The 26162-nt window shown below is 44.0% G+C and overlaps 2 protein-coding genes across 4 annotated transcripts in view; both read right to left on the bottom strand.

The window, feature by feature from the left end:
- Positions 1–159: 159 nt before the first annotated feature.
- On the bottom strand, positions 160–12508 carry LOC310796582 (GRAM domain-containing protein 2A-like). 3 transcript variants are annotated; one of them, XM_083658788.1, is made up of 13 exons: positions 12247–12508; positions 10575–10709; positions 10190–10247; positions 9887–9959; positions 9288–9391; positions 8043–8132; positions 7858–7929; positions 7623–7676; positions 6901–7000; positions 5980–6036; positions 5700–5790; positions 4381–4491; positions 160–1465 (listed from the first exon to the last, which is right to left on the bottom strand). In XM_083658788.1, the coding sequence occupies exons 1-13, from the start codon at positions 12285–12287 to the stop codon at positions 1462–1464; spliced, it is 990 nt and encodes a 329-aa protein (XP_083514914.1). In that variant the 5' UTR covers positions 12288–12508; the 3' UTR covers positions 160–1461. The 3 variants fall into 3 exon arrangements, with proteins under 3 accessions (XP_083514914.1, XP_083514915.1, XP_083514916.1); XM_083658789.1 differs by having other exon boundaries at positions 7623–7673; XM_083658790.1 differs by having other exon boundaries at positions 10575–10706.
- Positions 12509–19314: 6806 nt separating this feature from the next.
- Positions 19315–26162, bottom strand: part of ptprsb (protein tyrosine phosphatase receptor type Sb) — a gene marked incomplete at its 3' end in the record, with an annotated part of 74496 nt that continues 67648 nt past the window's right edge. Inside the window, exons 20-27 of the mRNA XM_083659568.1 lie at positions 24968–25122; positions 23615–23900; positions 22798–22976; positions 22128–22254; positions 21750–21875; positions 20312–20466; positions 20009–20144; positions 19315–19383 (exon numbers count right to left, since the gene is read on the bottom strand). Coding sequence (XP_083515694.1) covers positions 19315–19383; positions 20009–20144; positions 20312–20466; positions 21750–21875; positions 22128–22254; positions 22798–22976; positions 23615–23900; positions 24968–25122 — 1233 coding nt within the window. The remainder of the gene's footprint in view (positions 19384–20008; positions 20145–20311; positions 20467–21749; positions 21876–22127; positions 22255–22797; positions 22977–23614; positions 23901–24967; positions 25123–26162) is intronic.

Below are 26162 nucleotides of genomic sequence, written 5' to 3'. Positions count from 1 at the left end.
GGGGGGGGATGGGGGGCTAGACAATATGAGTGGGCTGTTTATATGGTTACTGTACTTACCTATTCTATTCTTCGTTTGTATTATTATGATTTGTAATTTTATGTTGCTGTTTTTATTTTTGAACTGAGAATATGATGTAATGAAATTAATTCATGGGACTGAATCTTGACCTTTTTATTGACAAACAGAAAATAATAAAAGATCACTTATGTACAAAAAAATATGAAACTGACAATATTGACTTAAGACACTGTTTTTGTATTTTCGTATACAGGGCACGGGACGATAAAATTGTGGATTGTGCATACGATTCGAAAAACAATGTCCAAAACGTATCAGTATTCTTGACTCATACAGTGGCTCAATTTCTAGAGAGAAATATGCTGCATTTGCATGAGATTGAGTGACTTTTTGGAATATAAGCTTATCCAAAGGTCTGCCGACCTGTCAGAACCTGGGAGGAAAGCACTTTACCTGACAAGATTTCTAATTAGAAACTGAAATTGAAGTGCGGACGTTCTAAAACCGTAGCATAATCAATTATTTATAGGTTTGACATGATAAAGGTCTAATAGCTTTTCAATATTTGCATTTTGAGGAAAGTTCCTGAATTTATTCGAGTTCAGGTGAACCACAAACTGCCCTGGTGCAGCTACTGCAGGGAGACATTTCATAATGTACCAAATCAGTTTAGTGGAAGACACTGCCCTCCGTTGGCTTGTTAATGCCACCGACAGCCTCTCACAATAAAATGATTAAAATGTATTATTAGATTCCAGCAACCAATTTACACACTTTGAATCCTCAAGTTCAGTGTTAATCAAATTTGCAATTTGCAAATCATTTGAAATTCAAGATAAGGGAAGTGCTTCTTTCCTCTTCCTGTTGGCAGCAGCTCCATTGTGTTTTCAGTGTTGGAGATTGTCATTTCGGTCCAAGTAAATAGTTGTAAAGGAGAACTGAGTGCAGCCAAGACTCCAGCAACCCTCCGCTAGCTGATTTCAGCAGTAGGACGCCTCCATGTGGCTGATCAGAGAGCCACACGTCAGTTTTGATCTGTCAGCAGACAACCACAGAAATGTCCTGATTCTTCCCTGCCAACGAGGTCTGTCATCCATCTCATCCACCACATGCGACATCCCAAAAGCATCTGAATGCACCTTTGCACATGGTAACCTGTGCTCCTTGTTGCACATGGCATTAACACAGAGGTCTGATTCCCACTGTGGCCACCTTACATTTAACATATATGCGGCTCTCATGATGATATTGTAAGTTGCTTTGGATGCGAGCGTTCACTAAAATACATGATTGTATATCAAATGGACAAAACATCTGAATGCTAAGATGCTTTTGGGAGACTGTCCAGAGTAGAGACCAGCAGTGATCGATGGAACAGGTCATTGTAGAGAGGTGCATTGCATTGGTTTCTCAGTCTCCTGCCACCGGCCATGTTTCTTGTTACCTGCAAAAGAGGAAGAAACAGTTCACTTACATTTTATTGGCAGACTCAAGAGCCCCTTAAAAAACATACAACATTATAAACACAAACAAAATACAATATATATATATATATATATATATAAAAAAACACTTTTTATAGAAGATGGTTATATAATATATACCAATGTTTCCACAGAGGCGACTGGTATCGTACGCCACTAAGACTAGGATTTTACAGCAGCATGTCAATGGAGTTCTGAGAACCATTCAGTCGACAGATACATTTATACATCAGATTTCTCAAAATAAAGCCTGGAAAGTGCTCTCTCTTGCATTACAAAACAAGTCACTATATCACCTGGGTTTTTTAAGCAATATACGCATACATTTGATTCATTATAGGCTTATAGGTTATAGGTTTGCCAGAGATGGGAAGTAACTATACTAGTACAAATACTTCATTACTGTACTTTAGTAGGATTTTTCAGGTATCTGTACTTTACGGAGTAGGCAATTTATTTGTCTGACAATTTTTTACTCCCTACAATTTAACACAAATACATGTATCTGTACTTTCTACTCCTTACATTTTCAAAACAGGCTAGTTACTTTAGTTTTAATGCATGACAGACAAATATGATGTAACGTTGTTTGTTTGTCTCTCTTGTTTCGCGCTCCCCCAGCTTTTACGCATTATGTGCACATTTTTTGTGGAAAAACCATATCGCACATATTATTCAAAGTATAGTCTTCATACATCTTGGAGGGGATCTTTTAAGTTTAATAGTCTTTGAATTATATTAATATGATGTGAGTTTCTATTAGCAGAAACAGCCGGTAGAAATACTTATTTTGTACAAGTAACTGTACTTTTACTTAAGTAAAGAATGCGTGTACTTTTCACATCTCTGTTTATCGATACTGTGTAAAATTAGTTCAAACTACTACCAATCAAGAGTTATAATGCCTGCTGCTGCTCTAGAATAAACTTCTGGAATTGCTGAACTAGAAGGGGACTCAAACCCTTCGTCTTCTGTTCCAAAATCAGACACCTTGTCCATTTATTTGCCACTATAAAAAGGTTTTTGTTAAGTGTCTAAAAGCCCTTAGCCACAGTCAACCAGCCACACCTGAACAGTTAACAGGCTGTGATTAGGCTTTAGATCAGTTTGCCCTTTGTCTGTTGAGAAACTGCTTTGGTGTTTTCGTTCCTGAGCTTGAGACTGAGATTTATTAGATGACCTTTGTTTAGTTAAATTGTTGTCCTGCTTGGCTGTTCATTTAAACCGTTGTCATCATTTGCCATTCAATCATCTGCACATCAACTACACCCTTGAAACATCTCCCTCTGGTCCTCAGACTTTGATGGGTGTGCCCCTTGCCAAGGCTTGAAGTGTAACCAGCAGTCCCTCAGTTTAGCACATGGTCTTTATAGCCTTGGCAGTGGACATGGATCAGAGGAATCAGCAGCAAGATGAGAAACTGATAACGAGATCCAAACTGGAGCCAAAACGATCAGAGTAAAAACAGCTGACAGAAGCTCACAGATGGAACAGAGCTTTTCTCATTATGCCCTCTGAACAATGGCCTGCTCACCACACACACCCATGATCCACTCCCTGACATGAGGAAACCTCTGTGGTGGCTTCACACAGATCAATCAGCATCCAGATCTATTGGATCTCAGCCGATTTAGTACCTGGAAAGATCTGATCCAGGTGACAAATCAAAGACTGCAGGATACCGTGCGTCCTGGTGGCTTCCCTGGTAGCACGTGTACAACGGAGGCTTGGTCCTTTTCACACCCGAAGCGGGTTCAAATCCGACCCAAAGTCCTTTGCTGCATTACATCTCCTCTCTCTCTCTCTCTCTCTCTCTCTCTCTCTCTCTCTCTCTCCCTCCCCTTTCCTGTCTGTCTACTGTCCTATCTAAAGACAAAAATGCCCAAAAAGTATCATCTAAAAAGACTGCAGGATACTTTCCTTGAAGATTTTCTGGCTCTTCGGTCCGGTAAAGAACTTCCTAATTGTGAAGCACACGACTTTCTTTTTCAAATCACATATATCTCATATTCCTCTCTTATCTCCTTCATGTCAGACCTACTTCAACAGTCACAGATCAAGGTTTTAAAACTACAATATGAAAACATTTGAAGAGGAAATGGGCTATAGCTCACTCAGATAAACATGTGGATGTTGTGAGATGTGAGAAGGTTGTTGGTTCAATCCTTGCCTCAGGCAGTGGCTTAAGAGGCATTTACATGACAAGTTGCAGCAGTGATGCTTCTTTATCATCATCAGTAGTTTGAACACGCACCTTTAAAACACAGGGGGATTTGAGTGGTGATAGCTCTCCCCCTGCTGGTGCCAGAAATGTTGCATCCTCTTCAAACGCTTTTGTGCAAATTGGGGGCCAAGATATCTCCAGTCCTTATCATCAGCCTGGTAAACCAGCCGGTCAACTCACATTTCATTAGAACGAAATGAAATGTGAGTTCACATCACCGGCTGGTTTACCAGAATATCTCCTTATCAGTTCTCTTGTTCAATTTAAACAGACAGACTTCACCATGTGGGTATGGTTGTGATGTGATTGTGGTGGAATGACGTCTTGGCACTCAGGTCAAACGTTCAAGTAGCCGCATCACGTTTTACCCACGGTGCTGCTGTGAACCAGTAGAACCACTCTGCTCGCCTCGGCCCTCGCCGTGTCTACCGGTAATCTGCCACTGATTTCTCTGGAAGTCGCCACAACCGGTTTGGAGCCACCGCGCTCACTTTGCTTCAACCGTCCTCAATGGACATTCCTCCTGTGTGCCTAATGGTTTTTCATCTTACATGCTTCCTCTTTGAGTGTGTGTGTGTGTGTGTGTGTGTGTGTGTGTGTGTGTGTGTGTGTGTGTGTGTGTGTGTGTGTGTGCGCACTCTGCATACTCACTGTGTGTGGTGAAAAGTCAACTCAGTCAGGGTGCCCAAAGAATTCAGCTGCTCCTCTAGTGCTATGATCCTCACTGCGATGTACCCAGATACCAACAGGAGCACCACCGTTCTACAAGCACACACACACACACACACACACACACACACACACGCACACACACACGCACACACGCACGCACGCACGCACGCACGCACACACACACAGAGAGAAATAACTTCCTGGATACCTTGGCAGTGGATTTTAATTTCACCTCCTCCTCCAGTGGCACTTTCAATTTGTGAGAACAGAATGTGTGTCAAGCCGAGTAGACAGTCCAAGTGTTGGTGTGTGTGTGTACACCAACGCCTTGGTAACTCTGTAGTAGTGCGACATCACAAAACAACGTCTAGGATCTGGAACCTGAGTGTGTGACTGTGAACATTATGCGAAAACGACATCTTCAACAAATGAACCTGGCTGAATACAACCACTCAATCAGAGTGGATCAGATGTTTTTATAGTTCCCAAAGTCCGAAGAGCTGTAGCAATCCAGAAAGACGACATACCAAAATGTGCACACCTTGAAGAAGGCCCTTTGTGCCGCTACACGTGGGTTGTAATCCAGCTCTATTCAAACATGCACTAGCATGTTCTATGACACGTTCTTCAGATCATTTCACCATGAAGGAGCCATCTGAATAAAGGCTTTGATCTGAATATAGGCTTTTCAACCTTTTGCCAGAGGAGTGCCTTGGATGTGCCTCAAACATGTCTGAGTCATCTTCAAAGCTCTCTACATAAAATAGAGATGGTGTTCTAGATCAGTGTTTCTCAACTTGTGGGTCGGGACCAAGAATTGGGTCGCGGGGCCGTTTTGAGTAGGATGGATGTGGGCATGAGAAAAAAAGTTCTACTCATTGAGTCCACAGTCAACATGACTGTCTTTCAGAAGCTGTAGTGGGCTCATTTCTAAAGCCAGAAGACCTAAGGCATCCATTGGTACCAGCATGCCATGCTAGCTTGTTGTGAAGGGGGCTAAATGTCGCTACAAAGCTAGGCTAAATTCTGAAAATTGGGTCACTCACCGACTCACGACTTAAGGACTAAGGAAAAATGTGGGTCAGTTGAGTTAACCTGTTTTAACCTTCAAGTTAAAACCCCCAGGCATCTGCTGTTAACCGGTTTTAACCTTCATGTTAAAAAAAACCCTGCAGGCATCTGCTTTCAAACTTTCTCCATTAGTTTACCAAGCAATATTAGGGAATTGCACACCTGTGCACCACCGAGGGGTGGAGAGATGGAAGGAGAGGTTGATTGTGAGAAATGGGAAGACTCACAGCGTCATGTAGATGTAGAAGAGAAGGCCCAGGTTGGTCATTTCTCTCAGGAACAACAGCCTTTCAGTGACGCTCCTCATCCACGACACAGCTGATGGTGACAGAAGAACATCATCATCTGGTTAGTCCAGATATAATCATATCTCCCTCTTTGCCTCATGGGCAACATCACTGAATATGATTAGGTATGTCTTTGTGTGTGCTGCTCTCTCTCTCTCTCACACACACACACACACACACACACACACACGCGCGCGCGCACACACGCACGCACACACACCTGTGTTGTCCTCATCTGTTATGCTGTTTTGAGGGGTGGAGCTGTATCTTGCAGGACCTGAAAAGGCACAAATACATCGTGCTACATTCGGTGCCATATTACACGCACAGCTTAATCCCCTCAACATCATTGTCTCGCTCACAATGGCTACAAGCCACACAGAGAAGATGCTACGCATATCTCAAACAACTAACGTCCAAATTGAATAAAATAAAGGCTAATATCATGCCCCCCTGATGCGAGAGCAAAGCAACACAACATTAACCAGGCATGCCTCTATCCATACTTGACTTTCTCTTGCATTGTTTCTCTGTGGACTTACCCTCATCTTCATCACATACATTACATTTCATTACCCTTACCTTCATTACATTACATTACATTTCATTGCCCTTACCTTCATTACATTACATTTCATTTCATTACCCTTACCTTCATTACATTACATTACATTTCATTACCCTTACCTTCATTACATTACATTACATTTCATTACCCTTACCTTCATTACATTACATTACATTTCATTACCCTTACCTTCATTACATTACATTTCATTTCATTGCCCTTACCTTCATTACATTACATTACATTTCATTACCCTTACCTTCATTACATTACATTACATTTCATTACCCTTACCTTCATTACATTACATTTCATTTCATTACCCTTACCTTCATTACATACATTACATTTCATTACCCTTACCTTCATTACATTACATTACATTTCATTACCCTTACCTTCATTACATTACATTTCATTTCATTGCCCTTACCTTCATTACATTACATTTCATTTCATTACCCTTACCTTCATTACATTACATTACATTTCATTACCCTTACCTTCATTACATTACATTACATTTCATTACCCTTACCTTCATTACATTACATTTCATTTCATTGCCCTTACCTTCATTGGACAGGGGAGGAAAGTCGTCGAGGGAGATGCTGTTGTTTCTGCTCTGGTCTACGCTGTCCTCCATACTGGATTCACACAACATCTGTGGATACTGTAGGTAAGGACAGCAGGGCTAATGATTCACTTTTATGTCACCATCACTGTTGGGAGTAACAAGTTACTCAGTAACTAGTTACTGTAACTAATCTACTTTTTTCAGTAAATAGTAATCTAACTAATTTGCGTGTGGAGCAAAAATGCTCCACACGCCACAGATGCAGCTAGAGCCCCAGAGGCTAATGACCTTGCGTAGGCTATAAGCCCCAGAGGCTAATAACCTTGAGTAGGCTATAAGCCCCAGAGGCTAATGAAACTTGAGTAGGCTATAAGCCCCATAGGCAAATAACCTTGAGTAGGCTATAAGCCCCAGAGACGAATAACCTTGAGTAGGCTATAAGCCCCAGAGGCTAATAACCTTGAGTAGGCTATAAGCCCCAGAGGCTAATGAAACTTGAGTAGGCTATAAGCCCCAGAGGCAAATAACCTTGAGTAGGCTATAAGCCCCAGAGACGAATAACCTTGAGTAGGCTATAAGCCCCAGAGGCTAATAACCTTGAGTAGGCTATAAGCCCCAGAGGCTAATGACCTTGAGTAGGCTATAAGCCCCAGAGGCTAATGACCTTGAGTAGACAGTAAGCCCCAGAGGCTAATGACCTTGAGTGTGTCCAACCTACCAGGTCCTGATCAGCCTCATTCTCTGCGGGGCTGCTGTTGGCACTCCCCCCCTGCTTCACACGCACGCACGCACGCACGCACACGCACACACACACACACACACACACACACACACACACACACACACACACACACACACACACACACACACACACACACAATTGATCCTTTAGAGACAAATGGCCTTCATTAAGAAATAATATGTGTACATGTCCACAGATCAGTGCTGCCTACCTGTGCTTGCAAACAGATGGAGTGCAGGAGTTTGTAGCACACCGCCCGGTTCCTCAGAGACACAAACGAGAACTGAAGGAGAGAGACGAAGAGACAGAGCCTTAATTAAAAAAAATACAACTAACTAATTAACTAAAAAATTACAAAAAAAGTAATGCATAAAAAACACTGGATTGGAGTCTGACCTTCTCTCCGTCCACAGTGTGAATGGACAACATGGACAAGGCTGAGTTCTGTTTCTTCACCTGGCTCACGCTGGATGCAGGGATCACCGCCTACAGAGGTGTGGAGAGGAGATGCCTTCACAGCCTTGCAGAGGATTCTTCACCTAATTAGAACCTTATCGCTGCAAGTTCATCAACATTCAACCTCCAACGTCAGCCTCTCTGGGGGCCCTGATATAAAGCCTAGACAACCAGGGCAAAGAAGACCCAGTTAACCTCATTTTATTCCTACTTTTCATAAAAGAATGGGCTTTTAAGCAAGCCTTTCAAGGGGGAGCTCAGCTGGGGAACCTGCCTGGAAGCTGCTGGTGACCCAGAGGTCTTGAACACACCTTGGAGGTGTGTGAGCTAAAAAGTAAAATAAGTGAATTCTCCCTCGAAAGGAAATGCATATTGATTTGGCCCTGAAACTGAAACGCAATTAGGGAATGTTAAATAGCTCTTAAACAGACATACTTCATCACTGTGCGATGTGATGTGGTGGAATGACGTCTTGACAATCACGTCATACTTTCAGTAGGGGGGGGGGGGCATCGATACAGCATAGTATTGCGATATTTTGTGGACAATATATCGTATCGTATCGAATGCCAAGTATCGTGATATTTTATTATACAAAATGTCTATACTGCTGCATGCAACATTTATGACAGGTTTTTATGACAGTGTTGGTCAGTCTGTCTGCTTGACAATCCCATTTTGCGGCAATAAAAATGATTGAAGTGAGATGAACAGACTGCAAACTTTATCTGATTATATAAAACAGATGTTGACAAAGTTTTCTTCCTTTGGGGACATAATTTGCAGTTGAAAAAAGGTAGTCAATCACAATATATCGCAATACCGCAATACTCACTATATCGCAATACTAGCATATCGCAATACCGCAATACTATTAAGTATCGTGATAATATCGTATCGTGGGGCATCTGGTGATTCCCACGCCTATAACTTTCAGTAGCCACATGATGTTGTACCCGCGGTGCTGCTGTGAAGCAGTTACAGCCACTCTGCTCGTGTCTAACAGGGCTGCCCAGTGAGATTTGTTGTGGCAATGAAATACATATCGATTCAGCCCTGAAAGGCAATTATGAATCAGGGGAAATGAATGAGCTCTGCCACTGTATTAGTTTCAGCCGCTCCGGTGAAATCTATCAACTCGTCCCGGGCTGTCTGTCCTCGAATGCACCCGGGTGCCGTTATTACCTTGGTGTCTTTGAGGAGCACCGAAGAGTGGAAACACACATAGTTCTCTGAGACAAACAGCTTCCCGTGGTACAGCACCTCCTTCTGCAGGGCGCAGGTGAACGCTAGGATAGACGCAGACACACACGCACACGCACACACACACACACACACACACACACACACACACACACGCGCGCACACATGCGCACACGCACACACACACGCACACACACGCACACACGCACACGCACACACACACACACACACACACACACACATACACACACACACACACGCACACACACACACACACGCACGCACGCACACACACACACACACAGACACACACACACACACACACACACACACACACGCATCATGCAATTTTAAGTAGCACACATACACACGTATTGAATCTTTTACTAGCTCCTGTACTTATTCACAATGCAGACTAACTGCTTAGGCAAACAGAGCAGCAGGCAGTAGTTAATCAGACAGTATAATGGCCGACGCGGGCATGAGGACAAGCAGGAACAGGGATACAGCGTGACGTACTTTCCATAATCAATAGTTAGAAAAGAAGTAGCAGAGCCTTGACCCCGGGCTCAATACTCAACTGTGTGTCAGGTTCTCCCCCTCAGGAACGTCCTGGAACAGCTTGTGATAGGTCTTGTTGTGCTTCAGGAAGCTCTGTGGGGGAAAGAGGAGTTCAGTAAGGTCAGTGTGTTCTGCTCGGGGGGGTGGGGTGTGTGGGGGGGTTCTGGAGCCGAGCAGCAGAAGGAGCAGGCTGGCTTGTTAATTGAGCTAAAAGTCTCCACATGTTGGTGCCAAGCCAAGGAAAAGGTGGTAAACGTGCGCCGTAGGGGAACCGGAGGGAGCTGTGGTAATATTATTAATGGGTGTTTTTAAGGCAGACTTACAGTTTTACTGATACGCCCATCTGCTCGGTCCTGGCTCTCCTCTGCTATGGTCGGCTCCCTGTGGGACACGGAGGAGGGAGAAGAAGGCACCAGAAAGCAGAGATGATGAGATGTTTTTACCACTCGTCTTTCCAGACAGAATGGAAATGTAGTGAGGCAGACGACAGGAGACACAGGAGAGAAGCTCTGCTGAGATTTGATCCTAGACCAGTGGGCGGAGGACATATGGTTCCAGAGGCGGGGGATTTAATCAATCAACTATTTCTGGGTATGCCATTTATTTCTGGAGGCATCTCCTGTAGCCTGTATGTTCCCTGCCTCCCGGGCGTTGTTGTTGTTGTTGTTGTTGTTGTTGTTGTTGTTGGCGGCGGCATGCAGAGTCTACCTGTGGGAGCTGGCCAGGCTGCGGCCCAGCTCCTGGATCTCCAGCTGGGCTTCGTGCAGACTCTGTCTAGACCTCCTGCTGATCTTAGCGCTGCCTCTCCGGGTGCCAAGGAGTCCCTCTCCATCCAGACAGCTGCTATAACACACGCGCACGCGCACGCACGCACGCACGCATGCGCACGCACGCACGCACGCACGCACGCACACGCACACACACACACACACACACACACACACACACACACACACACACACACATACACACCGCCACTGATTAGACTGACTACGAAGCTTTGTTCTAATGGAGAGATAATAACCATGTTTAAAGCGATGGAGACAGATTGAAACAGCTCCCTGGTGGGAGCATCACTGTTAGGTGACCATGTGGGAAACTGTGTAGATCAAAACAACTCCTGCATGATCACAGTAAACATTTCATTATCTTTACTGATTGTTATCATCAGTTCAAGTAGATCCTGATTGTCCGGGGGGAAATGCTAAAACACGGCTGTTGACAAAGTTCACTCAGAAACGCAAACAATTCATTACATCAAGTGTCAATATGTAAATAGCATCAACAACAGCAACAAAATATGAATTATAATCGGCAACATCAACAAAGTATTGCAACCTGTGGCTCTGATGTTGGTAAATGTAAGATGAAACAGAAACTAGGCCTACTGCCTAGTTTGAACAAGTTCCTTAAAGGAACACTCCGCCCATTTTCAACCAGCTTTGTATCATTAGAACATCAGTAGTATATCAGAAAACTGTAAACGGTTTTGAAGTCTGTCATTTAATTTGACAGTTATTGAGTGTTAAAGTGTGGACCAGTGACATCACTGGTCCACACTAACTCAAATTAATAACTCATTAACTCAAATCAACTCTCAATAACTGTCAAACTAGATGAATGATGAATAGTTTGACAGTTATTGAGAGTTGATTTGAGTTAATGAGTTATTAATTTGAGTTAGTGTGGACCAGTGATGTCACTGGTCCACACTTTAACACTCAATAACTGTCAAATTAAATGACAGACTTCAAAACAGTTTACAGTTTTCTGATATGCTACTGATGTTCTAATGATACAAAGCTGGTTGAAAATGGGCGGAGTGTTCCTTTAATTCAAGGCAAACCAGCTCAAAAGAGCCCATGCCTTAAGCCACTTTGATACTGGTTAATGGTGAGTCTCCTGTAGCCTAGGTAAACCCTAGCCTAGGTAAACCCTAGCCTAGGTAAACCCAGCCCCCACGTGACCTGCTCTCTCAGTTCCCAGTCACCTTGTGACTGTAAGCAGGGTGAGCCTGAGAGCAGGTCACTGGGGGCTGGGTTTACCCAGGCTAAGTCTCCTGATGCCTATAGACCTGTGTGGTTAGTCTGCAGTCTCCGGACAACAGCACGGATCTCTGGAGATTGGAGAACGGTTTCATTTTTGTGAACCTCCAACCTCCAGCTAAAAAAAACCACTGTTGTCATAACAGGACTACAATACTACTATTTCATCTAAAGTCATATTATCAACTAAGAACCTGAGAGAGAGAGAGAGAGAGAGAGAGAGAGAGAGAGAGAGAGAGAGAGAGAGAGAGAGAGAGAGAGAGAGAGACTGTCATCAACCAGGAATATCACAGAGAATGTACTTTCAATAAGAAAGAGAAACATGCAGTACTCACACAGAGCTGTCCAGTGAGAATCTCCTGCTCTTCAAACTCATGGTAGAATATGTAGACTAAGTAGGCCTAATCACACACACATGTACACCCCACACACACACACACACACACACACACACATGTACACCACGCACACGCACACAAACACACACACTCCCTCACACACACATGTACACACAGAAACACACACTCCCATACATACTGTCTGCTCTGGAATATGTTGATCTCTTTCACATGAGCAAAATGCACAGCCAGCCAACACATAGGCTGAATCTTTCTCTCACTGACTTCCTTACCTGCACTAACCCTGCCTGGAGCAACAAGGTGGAAGACCGCCTCCTTTTCTCACAAACCTATCAACTTTAAGTGCTGGCTTGTTATTGTTAGAGCGACCAATTGGGCTTCCAGAGGCAGGGATTTCCACTCAAGCTCGACCAATCAGGGAGGGCTGGAGGACGCTCATGGCACCAAGAGCTCTGTTGTCCCTCAGGGCAACAACAGTTGCCCTGGTGTCACACACAAGCCACCCTTTCCCACACACACACACACACACACACACACACACACACACACACACACACACACACACACACACACACACACACACACACACACACACACACACACACACACACACACACACACACACACACACACACACAGGTAGAGACTTGTCATGTGTTTGCTGGGTCATCAGTTTAGCTGACTCTTCCTAATGCAACCTGCTCAGCCTGCACAGATACACATCAGACATGACTGGCTTACCGACGGCCTGCAACTACAAGACAGAGTCGCTATCATCTTCGCCAGTTTTTCTCAATTGTTTACACACATTTTCCGAAATTGTATACCTCAATTTCTCAAAACTAAAAAAATATATAATAATGTAATAATAATAATGATAATAATCATAATAATAATACTAACACTAATAATACTAATACTAATACTAATAATATTCATAGTAATAGTAATAACAACAGCTCTCTGATCTTAAGTTTGATACCTGTGAGTGGTCAAATTGCTCATTTCACTTGAGCATTTTGAATGGAAATGCTTTCCATGTGAATACAAAAGAGTTGTGAAGATTGTGACAAATGCACAGAATTGTGTTTTTGTTGTAGAGTTGCTTGTATTTTGTGCAGAATTGGTTCAATGGTTTGGCACATGAGTGTGTTATTACAGTGTGCACGTGAAGGGAATGAGGTAATTACACTTGCTGGCTTCAGTCTCTCCCTGCAGCCGTCTTCAAACATGGCTCAAACATGGCTGCTATGCATTGGGTGGCGGATGATTTGAGTCACCGCCCCCTTTTGAGGACGTAATAAAGCACTATAATGTAATCAATTAATTATTTAATGACACTGATCCTGCTAACTAATTAACACTGACTCGGTCACCCTGCATGAACCCTGCAGTCTTTCTTTATTCATGAGTGTGTGAGTGTGTGTGTGTGTGTGTGTGTGTGTGTGTGTGTGTGTGTGTGTGTGTGTGTGTGTGTGTGTGTGCGCGTGTGCGCGTGTGTGTGTGTGTGTGCATGTGTGTGTGCGTGTGCGAAAGAGATTAGATCGTGTTACTGAGGGAAATTGGAAATTCTCATTTCCCTTTGTTAAAGTTCTTGTACTCAGAATAGAAGAGGGTTTGTGGGCGAAACGGCATGATATAAATTCTCCCGCTGCCCATCCTCCATGGTCATTCAGACAGATACAGAGGCCATACACACTGTTAATGTAGTGAGAGCATTACACTGCAGAAGATAACACAATCAACTCAATCTGTTCTATTACAGCTTAGCTGAGACTGTAATGGATGTGCGAGAGTGAAGGAACTGCTGCCTTCAGGGGCCAGAGGGATTGTTGATGACTTTCTCTCATACCCATAAAGGCACCGCTGTCAAGTCTTTCATATGAGCTGCTGAATTAGAATAGCACGGTGGAATCATTTGTCATTCCCTAATGTTTAAATTTCACTGACAGCACTTCACTTGAATGTGCTTTGGCATCTGGCAAAATACCATGAATCAGTGTAACTTTTAATAATTCACACATTACGTGCACTAAATCATAAACTTTTAGCAGCAACATGCTTTCTCACACAATGTGTAGCACATTGCCAGCAGCAGCACAGGAGTCTATACAAACACTGTGACAGATGAAGGCAATTATGGGAAAGTGTAGCTTTACCAGGAACAGTTTGAGTCAAGCTGCACCGTGGTGTAGAGTTACCACGCAGAGGGAAACACAGTGTCTATGACACAGGACTTCCTCCTACAGGGGCAGAACCTACATGTCATAATGATAGTCATTATACTAAATGGTTAAACGTGTTACTGCGTCTGTCTGTCCCCAAACATCAACAAGGAAATGGGAAACTGTCATACAAGCATTCCAAACTAGTTGTCTAGCTTACACTACTTCTTCTTCTTCTTCTTCTTCTTCTTCTTCTAGTGTTATAGTAATGTCATTTTATATTGAAAACGAATAATACAAATAAATATTCTTGTACCCTACCAATCACATAATGACCAGTCTGTGTGGATATGTGACACATTTTTTAATCCATTTTATGTTTTTCTCCTACTGCTTTGGTTTTTGTATGCAGAATACTTCACATATCCAACACATATTCAAGTGCTGATTGAAAAGTATTTTGAAAAGTTGTGTGTTACTATAACTTGTGTACGTCATTAGCCTACTGTAACAGTCTTTCACAACAGGTTAATACAGCCTATGCTTAAGTGTCACTCTGTATGCAAAAGGCACAAGCCTCCTGATAATAAGATATTCATAGTAGCATTTTTTTTCTTTACTTGCTTGATAAGAGATAACTGCTTTGAATGGAGTTTCCCTTTGCAAGATTTGTTTGTTGTCATTTTGCACGATTGTTTTTGTGTTTATAGTTTTGTGTAGCAACTGTGAGAAACATATGACTTCAAATGTGTCATTGTTGTCTGAGAGATTTCAAAGAAGAACAACTGACAGGCAAACACAAGCCCCTCCTGAGTGCCATGAAGGAACACATTGTACCACGTCTTCTTCTTCAGCTGTTTCTATCAGCAGCCAGATCACAGCATGGAGGAATGCAGGTGATGCTATCTACAGTAGACCCATGTGCAGAAGACAGATTTGAATGTGTGCTTGCAGGCTATGCAAAACTGATGGCGCACCTCTCCCGAGTTTGAGATGAAATACAGTCGATTAGATCTTCCTTCTGTGGTCCTCATGGGTGTGTCTTCCTGGGAACACTGAACACGCCGCCGTCATGGACCTCAGAGGGCCACATTCTTGCAGTCTCCATGTCCTGATCACGAGACTGAGCAGACAAGGTTACCGAGCAGCTAAGACAACCCCTAACATCTCATAATACAATGGTGACATAACAGGAATTTCCTCTTGCAGCCATTCTAAAGAATATCATTCATGCTAAAAAAAGACAATGTCGAAAAATGGAAAAGCGCACTTCCTTGTTCCTGTATTTCCAGCATATGTTCAGAAACATTTTTCATTATATGGTGAATAAAGGGGAGCAGTACCTTTCCTGGTTCCTGTATCTAAGAAGAGTGTTAAAGTATATTACTGTACATAATAATGATCTACTACTTATTGACCTGCGCTGTACAGTATGTGTAGTTGCAGATTAAGTCTCCTTTATTAATAAAGTAGAACTTAATGTGATAAAAAATGTAACTACGAACCAGACTATTCACCACAAAAATCAAATACATTTTCAGACCGTATCTCAATGTATTTTTGCATGCAGTGCAGTGCATTCAATACACATTGGCACTTCTAACAGTGGCTGCATTTCAGATTACTTGGTCCCCACCTAGTGGACATAGACTGAATAATTTATATGATGTCCCCTATCTTGTCTCCATCCCACAATTGCAATGGTGTTTGGTTCCACTTGGTGAAAACAGACAGACAGAGGCAGAGAGAGAGGGAGAGAGAGAGAGAGAGAGAGAGAGAGAGAGAGACACACACACACACACACACAGACAGAGAGAGAGAGAGAGAGAGAGAGAGGGAGAGAGAGAGAAACCCACAGGGATCAAGCAAGCCCATTGAGCTGTATATCCAATCATCCTGCTTTTAATACAAAGTCAAGATACAATATCTACATCCATGGTTTTGAAAGGAAAGAACAGGTACATAGGTGAGGGGGGATGGCGCCATCAGAGCTGACCCTCAATAGATTTTCATAAGCTTAATCTGTGTGCTTTATATTTCTCTTGACACAATAATCATCAGAAATCGAAGGAATAACATATTTCATATTATGTCACACATTGTAAAGACTTTTGGACCACACGTTAAAAATTCATATCAGAATTTCAGATTCAAACAATACGTTTGAGAGGGTCAGTAAGGAGTGTAGGCGGGCGGTTTCTCTGTCAAAAATACACTTGCTACCATGTGCTCTCCTTGTTGCAGCAAACTAACTTATCGACTGTGCACAGCTTGCCATAGATTTTCACCAACTAACTCTGCTCTATATATATACTGCATCTAGTGTCCCTGATGCCCTAAACCCTATTGTTGTTGGCTGGATCATACCACTGTTGCTATGATCAGACCAGTGCTGTTGCTATGGGGGAGAGAGGTGGGGGGAGGGGTTACAGGGAGGGGCGGGGCATCGACAGGGCATCACTGTAAACTTAAACTAGGTCTGGATCTAATGTACATATCTAGCTAACTAGTCGGACATCAGTTATCAGTATCAAACAGCGCCCCAGGCAGGGTGCATACCGTATACTAAAGCAAATAAGAAAGCACCAAAACGTACCATTTTAAAAAAAAAACTAAAAACAAAAAAACATTGACAATATCATACAGTAACATTGGCTTGCCAAATAAAAAGAGTAAACAACATCTTATTGTTGGTTATATTTGCTAGATATCCCAAATAAATAAATCAATAAATTAAAAACGAAAAAGTAACAAAATAGAATAATAAATATCTTAAAAAAAAAATCATAGCAAATAAATATGACAAAGTCAACAATAACAATAAGGCTTTTTTTTTTTCTTCTTCTCGACAATAAGAAACTACATCACGTCCAAAAGCCCACGTTATATCTTGTGCTCAGGCGTATGTAACGGTACTGTATAAGGACTCCAATGGATAGACTGTATGTACAAAACCAGCGGAATCGACCAAGAGTTCGGGGGGGGGGGGGGGGGGGGGTACACTGGGGACACACTGCTGTGCTCTTCAAATCACGACGTGGGACCGACTATGATTATATGTCAAATCAAGAAAGGTATATATCGATATCGAGGACTTGTGCGGTGTACTGGAGGAGACTGGAGGGAGGGGGGGGGGATCAATTTGTTAAGTCGGGATGTTCTGTACAGTACGATTTGGGACCAGTCAGAATTTCAGTTCAGTAAATAGCGGAGACTGGGCAGAGGACATTACACTGTTTTTGTTCCCCCAAGGCAGGGCTTGAGACCCGTTGAGACATCGTCGGTCATTGTCTCTAGCCTCAACCACTGAAATATGAGAGGAGTTGTTGAACTGCGCGTGCGTGCGGCATCATTCAAGTAGCTAAGCTTCAGAGGAGGAAGTAAATCAGGGACAACGTTCATCCTCGGCGTCAAGGTTTAGCACACACAACACTGGAGACGGCATGGGCGTTAAGCAGCGTGTCGAGACACAGAGAGACACGACAGTTCAGTATAAGGCAAAAAAGACACACAGAAACACACAGAAAAACACCATGACGTCTTGCAAGAAATGGACTGACCCACTGTGCGAAATGAGAGGGAGAATGGAGCTGGAGTTCAATCTTTTCCGTGCCATCTCCTTCAATAAGCCACTGCTGAAGCAACACAATGGGGGTTGACATCAATCATGAGGAGAGGAGCTGGAGGACGTAACGGCAAACAGCAAGCAAGCTCGTTTTGAATGAACAACGCATTTTGACTACAAAACACAGTCCGGGTGAGGAGAAAGTGGGCTCTAATCACTGTTCTGAGGCCAGCTACCTGTCCCCCACAATAAGTGATGACAGGTTACCGGGGGAGTGTGTGTGAACTGATCCTAGGCCAGTGCGTTTTATTAAGAGGTGGTCTCTACTCTGACTTCAGTTATTCACGTGTGCTGCTGGATGAGAGGGTGACCCGTCCCTCCTCCTTTAGGTCATAGTTCATGTTCAATCTCCCCCCAGAGTAAGCATGGTTCTCTCTTGGCACTGTGCGTATAGGGTAAAATGACCACCCACATGCTTCTCCAACAGTCCCCCAGGGGTGGCAAGTTAGTCCATCGGGCCTCTGCTAAGGCTAAACCCAAGTCATCTGCTTGAAACTCTAGTCAGGACTCCCCGTGTGGCCACAGTAGACACCTCTGAAATAGACTCAACAGACACATAGAAATGTTCACCTTTGCACTTTTGTAACCCCCCTAGGTACACCAAACCAAAGCCCCTAGGTACACCAAACCAAAGCCCCTAGGTACACCAAACCAAAGCCCCTAGGTACACCAAACCAAAGCCCCTAGGTACACCAAACCAAACCAAACCAAACCAATAAGATACAAAGTTGAGGATAAAAAGCCCATTTCGGGTGCAGCAAATATCCAGGCTCTTTGTGTCTTTTTTGTTTTGTTCATTTTTTTTTTGTTCTTTTTTGTTTTGTTATTTTATACACATTTATAGTATCATAATTCTTGTTCAGAAGCAGTTGTAAGTTTTTCACTGGTTCATATTGGAGATAGCTGACCACAACACACATGTATAATACGTCCTTCACACTGGAACACTGAGGTAAGTATATGGATTACACATGGATTAGTCGCTCCACACCCACACCGGCTCTTCAGGGAACAACCTGACGAGTGGGGGGTAGGGGGCGCTCTTGGACATTGAGAGTTCTTGTTGCCTGTTTTTTTGTTGTTGTTGTTGTTGCTGCTGCTGCGTGTTGTCGTTGTCCTTGTCGGGTTGTAGAATTGTTCGTCTTTGCATCTCGCTCCCAGGAGGGTTCAAGGTTCTTGTTATTTCAGACCGTCTTTTTGTCTTGTTCACATGTTTGTTTCGTGCACCTCAGAGCAGATGGTTTCTCTCTTTGCTTACGTTGCATAGTGGTCGAAGCTACCCAGGTACTCCAGAGCAGCCTGGTAGCAGAACTGGTACTCGTCCTGGGTGGGAGACACACAGGGGAAGGGATGGAGTCAGCAAAATCGATTATTGCTATAGATAGGTATGTCAATACCTAAGCAGCAATAAATTAGAAAATTAGCAGTCTAATTTTGTGCCTGTTCAGTATTACCATTTTACAGTATGCTGAGAACAGAGACTATGGGGGTTAAAATGATCACTTTTGGTGTCATATTTGAACATAATGCACTCAGACTTGTGAAGGTCCATCATGAAGATCTTTAGTTATTGAACATGCATCACAGACGTAGATCACCACTGAGAAGATCTGAACTATTGTGAAAACCAAACATTCACCAAATAGAAATATGTGATTCACAAATGCACTATAACATTCATTTTCAAATATGACACAACACAGGCATTACTGAATGAAAGATATGTGTTTTTTTCGTCAACTCATAACACTTAATTTCCTTCTTAGATTCTGTACTTTTTAGGTTGATAATTAAAAAAAAAAAAAAATTGTGTGTTTTTTTTATTGTAAGTTTTTTTTAAAGTATTTGTATCTTATGTTAAGTTTGAATCCAATGAACCATTTCAGGTTGACGCAAATTGCAATGTCGTTATGCTTCCACAATGACAATAATGCATTTCCGTGTGTACCTCAGTCTGCACCATGGCCGGTCTCTGCGTGCGCAGCATCTTGACAGTCTGGAAGATGTCCACGGCTCCCTCGTAACGCATCCTCTCCAGAACAATACTCAGGGTGATGAAGACACCGGTTCGGCCCACGCCAGCACTACGCCCACACAGACAAACAGGCAACGTTTATTTCACGTGTCAAATGATGTTGTCACCTGACTTCTGCAGTTATTACACAGCTGATTGTTTTCAGTTTTGTTTTAGGTTGACAGTGACTTAATTGAAAAGGGGGCATACCCAACATACTCAACGGACAACAATTACCTGCAGTGAACGCAGATTGGTCCATCCTGGCCAAACTGCTCCTTGGTTTTATGCACTTGGCCAATGAAATCGATGAAGCCCTCCCCGGACTTGGGCACACCTTGCTCTGGCCAATCGGTGAACTGGAACTGACGCACTGTCCGTGATTGGCCGTCCTGAAGGAAACGATAAGAATGACATCATGCAGACAGATAGATTTCTTGCCAGCACAATCAAAGCATTGACCCTTTCATTGAGTGACCAATCCAAAAAGACTATATATATAGAGTCCCCCCCCCCGCCGTATTGAGTGAGGCAGGAGATGCCTCCAAAGCAATAGTCTATTCCCTTCTAATGATTACTGTTATCTGACTCTGGATCAGTGGCTGTGGTTAACTTCCAGCTGTAATGTCTGTTATCTGACTCTGAATCAGTGGCTGCGGTTAACTTGCAGCTGTAACGTCTGTTATCTGACTCTGGATCAGTGGCTGTAGTTAAATTCCGGATGTAACATCTTCTAATGATGACTGTTATCTGACTCTGGATCAGTGGCTGTGCTTCACTTCCTGCATTGTCGGCCACTCAGCAGCAATTACATCTTTTCTCTCCTGCTCAGCCTGCCTGACTCCCCTTTAATGGAGATCAATAAGCATCTGTCAATGTGGCGTCAGAGCAGGACAGGCTTAACCAGAGTTATCTATGACTGGCAGATACACACACACACACACACACACACACACAGACACACACACACACACACACACACACACACACACGCATGCACACACACACACAGACAGACAGACAGACACACACGCACGCACGCACGCATACACACACGCACGCACACACACACACAGACAGACACACACACACACACACACACACACGCACGCACACACGCACACACACAAGCACAAACACATTGTCAAGAAAGGTATCTGGAGAGATCATGGTTGAATGGAGTAATCTGGGGCACCCTGTCGATAGAACTAGCCTGTTGTGACACACACACACACGCACACGCACACACACACAGAACATACACACACACACACACACACACACACACGACAGGTCGATAGGACATGCTTTGCGCCACTGCCTTCTAACAGTAGGTTAGTGATGGATAGGGGATAGAGGGGAAATGTCAAGGAGTGTGAGGTTACAATACATTCCCACCTGAATACAAATACAACACAACACACATGTACACACACACAAACGCACACACACACACACACACACACATACGTGCAGACACGCACACAGACACATACCCACACACACACCCACCCACACACCCACGCACGCACACACACACACACACACACACACACACACACACACACACACACACACACACACACACACACACACACACACACACACACACACACACACACACACACACACACACACACACACACACACACACACACACACACACGGCACCCACCCTGGCGTCTGTGACTTTGAACTCGCGGAGGATGTACTGGGGCATGTTGTACTCAGCCATGGGGTCCACCACAAAGTACTGGTACCTGGCGGAGCGCTCGGCGGGCCAGTACTGGTGGCACTTCTCCTGTGAGAACACAACAGAACAGAACCAATGGTGACATCTGTAATCTAACTGAAGCTGATAAGAGGCGATGCTTGTGCGATTGTGTGTGTGTGTGTGTGTGTGTGTGTGTGTGTGTGCGAGACGTGTGTGTGTGTGTGTGTGTGTGTGTGTGTGTGTGTGTGTGTGTGTGTGTGTGTTTGTGTGTGCGAGAGACGTGTGTGTGTGTGTGTGTGTGTGTGTGTGTGTGTGTGTGTGTGTGTGTTTTGTCCGTACCCGTCCCATCTCTCTCAGCTTAGTGAGCATGACCACTATAGTGGAGTTGTGCTCCCACAGCATCCGCCAGAAGTCCTCTGTAGTCTCAGCTAACGGCCCCTGGGTGGCGATGTAGCCTCTCTGCTGCCTACACACACACACACACACGCACGCACACACACACACACACACACGCACACGCACACGCACACGCACACGCACACGCACACGCACACACACTCACACACACACACACACACACACACACACACACACACACACACACACACACACACACACACACACACACAGTATGAACTCATAAAAGTACAAGTACATCACACACATTCTATCTCCTTCCTGTGCTCTCGTGCGTCCTTCTCTCTCAAATGTCAAACTCATAAAGAGGCGACGCTTCAGTCAAACAGTCACAACATGTGTGTACGAGTAGTTTGAGTCCCTGAATCATCGGAGACACGTCACCGTCGCGCTCTTCATCGGGACTGAGAGGAGCGCGGCGCCCGCCCAGACTAATGGCGGGTTGGAGGGGATAGAGTGACCACGGATGTGACAGGACGTGATGGGTGAAAGCACTGTGCTGAAAACCTATCCAATCCATTTACTCATCAAATCATCATAACAGGACAAAGGGGTCAGGTCACATCAGCGTATGAAGGAGGAAAACACATACCTGTATCCGTCTATGTAACTGGCGTTGACATAGTCGGAGCCCTCCAGGCCTCTGATTGGCTGCAGGCAGACGCGGGTGGTTTCGTAGGGCATGATGTTGACGAGTCGGTTCTTGAATTTGTTGCACGGCAGGTTGGCCGTTACGAAGCGGGACGTATGGGCTTTGGTGTTGGCCAGGCGCTGGACACAGAGAGAGAGAAAACGTCAAACGTCAAACCTTCTGTTGAGTCAAAACTAGGGATAGGACGATATATCCGTATTCAATATTTTGCAATACAAAAATGAAACAACGTGTGTCATTGGGCAGGAAAACAAATCACAATATTAGCTAGATTTTATTCTGCTATTATCACAATTGAGACGGCTTGACCATCACAATGTCACAAGCTCTTTTTTTTAAGTTTATAATGAATTTTTTTAATTGTTGCTGACATGACATGATGGCAATGCCATCGCATAGAAAGATTTGTGGCTCACAAATAAACATGATTCTGCACAGTCAGACTTTGTTGTCATTGAACTTTTATTTATTATAATGATCATCCCTAATCAAAACTGATTTTGCAGGCTAGAGTTCAGACTAATTCAGGCTGATTTAGCCTGCAGGGGAGTAACCTACAAGCCAACTTCATTCAATTCAGCCTACTATTACCGTTCAGTGCAAAAACTCTCAACAGCTTCAAAACTAGCCAGCATCTTTGTCAATGAGTTTTCCTCATAATAATTTGGCGACCCGTTTTATTGTCATATCTATGACGTAGCATTAGCATTAGCATTAGCCGCCTGAGCTAAACTTTGACCTGACGCCCCAAAGCTACCTTGAACTCCAGCTCCATGCCGGTGACGTGCTCTCCGCTCTCCACCTGGGCCAGGTTCTGCATGTAGGAGTAGAGGCTGCGGGCGGCCACCTCCGTGTTGCCGCAGGCCACCGCCTCCAGCAGCGACTCGTGGATGAAGCCGTACTGGTCCTCCGTCTGCACCATGTAGTTCCTCTGCGAGCGCATCAGCGTGACGTGGCCGTAGATGTCCACGGTGCGCTCGTGTCTGATGCGCTCCAGCATGGCCTCGATGACGATGAAGCAGCCGGTGCGACCCACTCCGGCACTGAGGAGAGACGGAGAGGAGAGACGAGCAAGAGATGAGCTGAAGATTTGTCCTTGATATATTAAGGCTTCAGGGGGAAATGAAGAGAGAACACAGCCAAATTCCAATTTAAAGTTTATGGGTATTTGTCAGTGTGACATGTGAGGTTTGATATTATTTTATGATTGAAGCCATTTGATTGCCGGGGGGGCACTTTTGTGAAATGATCGGAGGCCAGGTGTCAGTTAATAAACAAACAATATACGTTTTTCTGTAGCGGATTGTAGGTTTTTGGGGTGTCAGCCGGAGTTTAGTCTGACAATGGTGTGCACACCGGATAGTTAGTCAGGTTAAGTTAGTTAAGTACATACATAAGTGCCTGGGTAGCGAGCAGACGGCGGTATTTGACAATTTAGCTGGAGCTCAGCCAAACTTTATTTCACATTAGTTTTGATTGTGAATTAGATTCTAATTCACCAATGAAAACGAACGTGAAATTATTAGAAAATGGTCGGGGGGCCACTCTGCACCCTGTCGCGGGCCGCATCTGGGCCCCGGGCCGCAAGTTGAGCGTCACTGATTTAGAGAATACCCATAAATAAATTATAAAAATAACAAGGTCTTAGGACAGTGATCCTCCGTGGGCCACTTTAAAATACCTCTTACACTGATGTGATGCTATGTGCCCTTTCTTGGATAATGTTGCTCAATTTTATTCTTTATATATCTATTTTTTTCTGTCTTGTCTTTGCCTCTGTTATGTATACTTTTGATGTCAGTTTGTCACTCTAAGGTACTGTATGTCTTGTCTTATAACGATGTTGTTTTATGGGGTGGTCTCTTAAATGTTCTCTGTAAGACGTGTGCGTGCGTACGGTACCTGCAGTGGGCGATGATGACGTGTGCGTGCGTACAGTACCTGCAGTGGGCGATGATGGGCCCAGCGTGTGCGTGCGTACGGCACCTGCAGTGGGCGATGATGACGTGTGCGTGCGTACGGTACCTGCAGTACCTGTACAGTACCTGCAGTGGGCGATGATGGGCCCGGCGTGTGCGTGCGTACGGTACCTGCAGTACCCGTACAGTACCTGCAGTGGGCGATGATGGGCCCGGCGTCTGGAGGGTTGCAGGCTTTGACCCGGCGCAGGAAGTTGAGGAAGGGGGTGGGATACTCGGGCACGCCGTGATCCGGCCAGGCCGTGAACTGGAACTGACGCACCTCCCTCCGCTCACTGCCGCCACTCTGAGGTAAGGTCAAAGGTCAAAAACACTGACTTTACTATCGAGTCATCACGCACTGTACAAGCCTGCGTACACCTGTCGAATCAGGTGGAAGTGGGGGGGGGGGGGGGGGGGGGGGTTGAGGGGGAACTTGTTTGAGTGATGGGGTACCCCTTTATTTTGATGCTCTTGCCTCTCAACAAGGCATCAGTAGGTATTCAACAGTGAACCAGCTGACTGTCGACAAGAATTGGAAGAAGAATTTCTTCATTTCGTTTGTTTACGTTAGCCCTGGCTTCTTACCTTGAAACAGATTGTTCTTGCTATCATTGAAGCTATATACACCTACCGTTGTAGCTTGCATTACATTACTGCTACCCCGTATTGGCCGTTCTGGCCTTCTGGTGGTTGTATTGTTTTTTTCATTCTTTTCATTGAGTGTGTGTGTGTTTGTCGTTCTTGTCCTGTTTTCCTTTTCTTTTGGTCTACTGTCTGTCCGTTATATTGATTAATATTGTACTTTCATCTTGTGATCTATTTTGACACTCCTCTGTGTACAGTATGTAGTGTCTGTAATTATGTTGGGACCCCCTCGAAAACGAAAACGATACATCTCAAGGGGTTAATCCTAATAGAAATTTGAAATGAAATGAATTGTTTCAACAGACAGATAGATATTTTCAGTTGACTATCAACAAATGTCAACAAGCTCTCTGCAATTCATGTCAAGTAACTGTAAGTTGATTACCACCTGCTCAAATTACTATCAATAGACGGTTGGTAGACTGTCAACAACTTAATTTAAGGTTAGGGTTACATTTAGATTAGGTTAGGCGTGTAAAAATACTGTAAATTGAAAGGTTAAGGTTTAAGTTTAATCATAAAGACAATTAGCAAAGCAATTGACTGATTAAACAACCCCATCGTGTAGGAATGTGTTGGGTTGGTTGTAGCTGATAGTCAGCAGCTCAGTTTATGAAGTGTGTTGATTAAAACACTTCAGATGCCTCTCTTCTAATAGCAGCGGCTGGTGGAATACATGTTACATGTGTCTGAGAGAAA

The sequence above is a fragment of the Poromitra crassiceps genome (assembly GCF_964638095.1).
Source record: "Poromitra crassiceps genome assembly, chromosome: 23".
In the NCBI taxonomy this organism is placed as follows: Eukaryota; Metazoa; Chordata; class Actinopteri; order Beryciformes; family Melamphaidae; genus Poromitra; species Poromitra crassiceps.
This window is presented reverse-complemented; position numbering and strand designations above follow the sequence as displayed.

Coding starts and splice junctions, on each gene's coding strand:
- LOC310796582 (XM_083658788.1), bottom strand. CDS start 12,287: ATGAGTTTGAAGAGCAGGAGATTCTCACTGGACAGCTCTGT. Junction 9,960..10,189: donor ATGGGCGTATCAGTAAAACT/GTAAGTCTGCCT, acceptor TTTCCCCCACAG/AGCTTCCTGAAGCACAACAA. Junction 8,133..9,287: donor TGCTCCTCAAAGACACCAAG/GTAATAACGGCA, acceptor ACACCTCTGTAG/GCGGTGATCCCTGCATCCAG.